At 46.1% G+C, this 6516-nt stretch overlaps 1 protein-coding gene across 2 annotated transcripts in view; it reads left to right on the forward strand.

Moving 5' to 3' along the window:
- RHCE (Rh blood group, CcEe antigens) overlaps positions 1 to 6516 on the forward strand; it is a 42181-nt gene that overhangs the window by 16888 nt on the left and 18777 nt on the right. The window contains exons 4-7 of one of the 2 annotated variants that reach the window (XM_006862281.1): positions 437 to 584; positions 2606 to 2772; positions 4346 to 4483; positions 6002 to 6007. In XM_006862281.1, coding sequence (XP_006862343.1) covers positions 437 to 584; positions 2606 to 2772; positions 4346 to 4483; positions 6002 to 6007 — 459 coding nt within the window. The remainder of the gene's footprint in view (positions 1 to 436; positions 585 to 2605; positions 2773 to 4345; positions 4484 to 6001; positions 6008 to 6516) is intronic. The other variant, XM_006862280.1, reaches the window with a different exon arrangement.

The raw sequence follows: 6516 nt of genomic DNA on the forward strand, positions 1-6516 counted from the left end.
AGGGAGGCGATTGCAATCATTGAGAAGAAACAAAGTGTGATTTGGTAAATGTAAAACCTACGATGTGCTCTGTAAACCTTCACTCAATTTGCAATAAAAAGTTGTTGTTTTTTTTAAAAAGCCTGGTAATTTCCAAAGGATCACAACCGTTGAAAACCCCAGGGAGTGAAGTTCTACTCTGACACATCAAGGTCACATGAGTTGTAATCAACTCCACACCAAATGGTTTCATAAGGTCATTCAGCGAGCTCCCTGGGATAAGTCCACGTTTCCTATGGGGTTTCTTTGAAGGGGGACTCCCTGTAGGACTAGGTAAGCACTCAACACCAGCCTCATGGCTTCTAGATCTAGTCAAAATTGTCTCCAAGGAATTCGAGGGGTTTACCCAAGGGTGGAGGTGATCAACACTCACTGTTCGCATCGGGTTTTCTTGCAGATGGACAACCACACTATCATGATGCAAGTACACGTGTTTGCGGCCTATTTTGGGCTGACTGTGTCCGGTTGCTTCTCAAGTCCTCTGTCCAAGGAAGCGAAGGAGAATTATCAGCCAGCAACAAGCCCCAGTCTGTTTGCAATGCTGGGTAAGAACAATGTGGGGTGGGTGGTCACATACCTGGGCTGAGCTGAGAGGCTCAAAACAGACTCTGCTGAATAATAATAATAATTCTCCTTTAGTCCCCTGCCCATCCCTCCTCCACAGAATGACTCACTTTTGAGAGTCGTGTTGGTTGAATTCATGCCTTTAATTAAGGATGCCCCTCAAGGGACCTCTCTGTTGATATCCAATAAAGAGGAGGGACTACTGATGTTTCAGTATAAATAAATGTATCTCTTTTGCCCTCCAGTAAAAGGAGGGAACTGGGAACTGGGCAAGTAATGAAGTGGGACACAGAGTGAATGGAGGAACATGGGTGAGAGAAGGAAAAGAATAGAAATAATGTTGGATTTTGAAAAGCAGTAGTGAAAATGATGAATTTAAGATACTGGGAGAGCCTTAGAGAAAATTGAGCATAGAGCTCCATGGTCAGTAAATGGATATAAGACCACCAGGGCAAATAAAAGCATCGATTCCTTTTTTTTTTTTTTTTTTTAATGTTTTATTATGAATTATGTGATACTTTACATGGGAGAACATTAGTTTTACATTCATCCTATCGTATATTGTTTCATTGTCATGGTTACAATACCCTCCATGCATCATCAACCAACCAAAGGGTATACCTTGCAAGCCTGCCCCCCACTCATCAGCACACAGCCCCTCTCCCTCTCTGGGTCTAAAGTCCCCAGCTGCTCCATCTTTCCACGTCATCATCTCTGTCTCCATCTCTGGCGTCACTGCTTCTCTGGGTAGGGTCCCGCTCTCCGCTCTTCTCCCTTGCTGGTCCCAGAGACCTCCGCTCCTAGACTGCAAAATTAATCACTCCGTTCCTTGGTACAAAACGTCTACCTTTACATTTTCAACCCTCACAATCAGTCCTGGTAACAATTATTCACTCTTGTATCACAAGAGACCTATCTGCATTTCCTTTCATCAGCCCCGCCCAGACAGACTGGATACTACTCAGTGGAGATTCTACCTTCCTCTGTGTCTTCTGGATCTAGGTTCCCTCTTGAAAGCTTATAAGCCAGACATTTCTTGCCTTTGTAGGCCCTCCCCCACCCACCCACCCACCCATTTTGGGTAGCCAATGTCCAAGTTGCCCATCCCTGTCTACTCTGTATGGAGGAGGTGGGAATGATCCTTGCTGTAAAGATTTGCTCCCTCTTGTGAGCTCCTGTATCCATAGGTGTAGGTCAAGTTCATCAAATTGTATCAGATTACTCTTTTTTTCCTCTTCTTTCTTCTTCTAATTGAGCTCTGATCATCCAGTCACTGAAGCCAAGTCAAGTGGGTATTATCTGCTAGTGTGGGTGTTCTTGTGCATATGCCCTCTCTTCATATCAGCTGGATGCTTCACTCTCCACTCTAGTCCTCTGTGGCTATGTCACTGACTTTGGGCCCAAGAGTTCCCAGGTCTTGCCACACTGCTGGCCAACCAGGTCTCCATCCGGGTTCACAGGAGTCTATTGAACATTGTAGGGCTTAGCTCACAGCTTCATTGCTGTTTTTCCCTCACTTCTCCTTATTGGTGACGAATGTGGTCACCAATCAGAGCGTATATTCCCATTGATTCTTTGATTCCTATTCTTAAAAAAATAAATAATAAGCATCTGTTGTTGTTGTGTGCCACTGAGCTTGTTCCGAATCATAACAACCCTGTATAGGGTTTCCGAGAACCAGCTGGTGAGTTTGAACCACTAACCTTGAGGTTGAGTGCTTATCCTACAACACCACACCATGATGCCAAAATAAGCATTTGGCCATTAAAAAGCAGGGTCAGGAACCTACAGCTCTCTGGACCTTAGTGTCCTTGCCTGTAAAAAACGCTAGCTACTTCTTACCACCTGGAGAATTCAGAGAGTAGATATGACTTGTCCAAGGTCTGTAATGAGAAAGAGACAAGCCAGTCAGCCCTGGGAGTCTCCTTATCGGAAGCTCCTGGAGAGCCAGGACTTTGGAGCAGAGTGGTGATTGTAGCCCATGGCCCTTTCTGACCCCCAGGTACCCTCTTCCTGTGGATATTCTGGCCAAGTTTCAACTCTGCTCTGCTGGATGTTCCAAGTGATAAGAAGAAGGCTGTGTTCAATACCTACTATGCTCTTGCGACCAGTGCAGTGACCGCCATCTCAGTTTCCGCCTCAGCTCACCCCCAAGGGAAGATCAACATGGTGAGGAGGGGGCCAAGGGAGGGGGACCCTTGGACAGCACTTAGGTGGCCTCCAGGCCAGACACATACTCACGTCCTGCCTGTCATCCTCAAGGACAGCCCCATGGCTTGTGAAAGAGTTTGAAGTGTCAATTGAAGCTCTAGGAAGAGTGCTGGAACTTGGAGACAGAGGCAGGCTCAACGGCTTGCCAAAGTGGGATTCAATTATGAGCTTTGATATCAAACAGACCTAAGGCCGAACCCTGTGATTTCTATTACTAAAGCCAGCTACCAGGAGCAAGTCAGCAGAAAAATAAAGAATAGAATTAGTACGTCTGCTCCTTCCCTCCAAGAAATTGCAGTAATAGGATAATGAGAATCTGAAGACTCACTCGCCACCATGACCTTGGTCAGGCAACTTAAACTGGTTGAGCCTCATCTGCCTCATCTGGAAAGTGGGAATTAAGGGAAAATGCATGTAAAGTACTGAAATGCTAGGCTGTGGTTACAAATATAGCTGGGAGACTGCATGGGCTCTGTGGGGAGAGAAGGGTGAGAACTTAGAGCTAAAGAGAAACCAGTCCCCACAACAATCAGAGCATGGGGTCAGCCAGCCAGCATATCTGGGTGGATATGCCTAGACAGAGGGGGCCTGGTGTGGACGGAATGTGGAACAGATGGCAGATCAACAGCTTAACCCCAGCACTGAGAGGAGCTGGGGTCCCCACAGGTGAGCTCCGTGGTAACAGTGAGTCTAGGAGGTGACAAGGTGGGGGCATGCAGGGAGGCAGGTGAAGGCATCATGATGGTCAGGGTTGTTGCTTGGAGTTCGCAAGTTGATGGCAACTCACGGTGACTTCATGTTCAGCTGAAGAGTGTTGTCCAGGCCTGGGCAATCCTCACCACCATTGCTATGTTTGCACAATGATTGTTGCCAACCAATCTCACTAAGGGCCTTCCTCTTTTCTGCAAGGTAAGAGCAGAACACAGGTCCAGTTCTAGAAGAATGAAGGGCATGGTAGAGATGTGACCCAGGAACAAGGTCTAGCTATTGGAACTAGGTCCAGTCAAATGGACTGGTGTAGACACCAAGGAGCCAATAATAATAATAATAACAATAATGGCTTAAGTTTATTGGGTATTTGCTTATGTTCAATGCCAGGTACTGTGCTCAGGGGCAAACATGTAGTCATTTATTTAATTCTTTCCATAAGCCTACTGATTACATCCAATCACAACCCCATTTTTCTGGTGAGAAAACGGAGGCATTGAGAGTTGAAGTGCCCAATGGCATATCACTAATAAATGTGAAGGGTGGCCAGGCTGCTGAGTAACTGTGTATTTTTGAACTGATTCCTAACTGCCTGCCCCATTAGGGTAACTGCTCCCTGGGTCTAAGCGGTGGGGGTGAGATAGGCCCATTGATGAAGGTCATGAGTCTCAACCAAGCGAAGGGCCAGGGGTTCAGGATCAGCTAAACGAGGAAGATTTGCTTTGCTACAGATTTGCTTTGCTATCAACTTGCTGAGTACTTGGGCCAAGATGATCTCCAATGTGTGTCTTACTTAATTCACCCACAATTTCTCTCTTTGCAGATTCACATCCACAATGCTGTGCTGGCAGGAGGCGTGGTTGTAGGCACCCCTGGTCACTTGATTATTTCTCCTTGGATAGCCATGGTGCTGGGTCTTCTGGCTGGACTGATCTCCATTGGTGGAGCCAACTGCCTGCCGGTAAGGAGTTGGGCAGTTGGCATCCTCTGCTTGGATTTAGACCATGGTGGGTCATGTGGCGCTATGGGCTGCATGGAGTAGATATTGGTGCCCTCTTAGGTTTACTTCAAAGCCTGGGTGAGTGCCCTTCCTAAGTTGGAGGATGCATTTGTTAGGATGTTGGGGAGCAAGTAACATATCACATTCATGTTAGCACAGGCACCAAGAAAGGATCTGGTTAAGTTACTTCATGCTACAGATCCCAAGGACAGTAATGGCTGGCACCAGGGACTGCAGTGTTGTGGGGAGCCCAAAAAATCCCTGCTATATGCCTTTCTTTGCTTTTCTCTGAATATCTGCTTCATTCTCACTCTGTGAACCTCCTTCCTCTTCTTTTAGTCCACATAATGGACAGTACCTCTTCTCTTCAAGAAAGCAGCCAGGTGGAATGGCTTGGCCCCATTCCTAACTTCTCTGGGGAAGGAGCTCATTAACTTGACTTGGAGAATATTACTAATCATCTGTGACCAGGGAATGGAGGTTTTACCTGTGTGGTTACTACCATTGAACCACGTGGATAGGATGGGGAGGGGCAGCACCCAGAAAAGGGATCATCCACACCTTACCCGTGTCTGATCATCTAGTTCTTCTAAATGGGTGGATTTTTCTTCTATTCGGACCCATCATATGAGAACACTCCAACATTAGGATGGGTTAACCAATTGGTTATAGCATGCTTATTTATAACTATTTAAGGACACGATAACAAATCTTCATGGGCTTGAAGACTTGAGGGAGGAAAAAGGAACAAACATTTGAAGTAGCACAAGAAGCTGCACTTGGATGAACTATTCACGGAGGCAGCTCCAACCCCAAATCAGAAAGAACTTACAACAGTAGGATTTCATCAAAGTTGAGGTAATCAACTGGCTTCTCCTCTGGCTTTGAAATCTTGAAATGAAAGAAGGAAATGCTTCACAGCAAAGAATGCATAACAAGTGATCAGCTGACCCAGTATCCGTCCCTTTTCTCTCTGTGCCTCAGTTTCCTTGACTCTATCCCTAGGGAGAACTATTCAAAGATGACTCCACCCATCCATCTATCCATCCACCCACCGATTCATTCATCCATTCAACACACGTGTTTTAACACTTATCCTGCTTCCTATGCTATATGTTGTTAAGTGCCTTCGAGTCTGTTCCGATTCATAGCAACCCTGTATAGGGCTTCCGAGGAGTGACTGGTGGGTTTGAACAACCAACCTTGTGGTTAGCAGTCCAGTGCTAATCCAAAAGTGCCACACCAGTGAGGAAAATAAACACAGCATAGTGTGATAACTGTTAGAGGGGCACATCTAAACCTGAGGCAAGTCAGGAAATACTCCCTAAAGCAGAGGATTTCTAAACTGAGTGTTGGCCAGTAAATACTATTTACCAGGTAAAGAAATGGGAAACTGTATTCCAGGTGGAAGGAACAGCAGATACAAAGATTCAATAGCAAGAAGGGCATGAGCCCCAGTAAGAAACATAACGGCTTAAGCATAGGGTTGAGGGGGAGCGGAGAGGGGCATGGCAGAACCAGAGGCTCAAGAGATGGGATGACTGAGTAGATCTCCTGAGCCAGCAGACAGGTCTGCATTTTTATTCTGAAGACAATGTTTCAATGAGGAAAACAAAAGGCTCAGATATGCATTTGTATTGGCGCCTATTGGTTAACAGCCATGTGGTAGGCTAAATGATGAGGTGGAAGGAGCACTGAGCTGGGCGTCTGGAGGGATGGTCAGATGCTTTTCTTTTAACCAGTCTTTGGGAATATGGCACTCAAGGCTGTTAGACCAAAGCATCTCAACCAGGGGGTTAGTTTAACAATGTCTGGAAAGATTTTGGGTTGACACACTGTCTGCTGGCATTTAGAGTTAGAAACCAGTTGTTGTTGTTAGGTGCCATCGAGTTGGCACTGACTCATAGCGACCTTATGCACAGCAGAAAGAAACAATGTCCGATCCTGGGCCAACCTCACTACTGTTGCCACACTTGAGTCCATCGATGCTGCCA

This window comes from Chrysochloris asiatica, unplaced genomic scaffold, assembly GCF_000296735.1.
Source record: "Chrysochloris asiatica unplaced genomic scaffold, ChrAsi1.0 scaffold00047, whole genome shotgun sequence".
NCBI lineage: Eukaryota > Metazoa > Chordata > Mammalia > Afrosoricida > Chrysochloridae > Chrysochloris > Chrysochloris asiatica.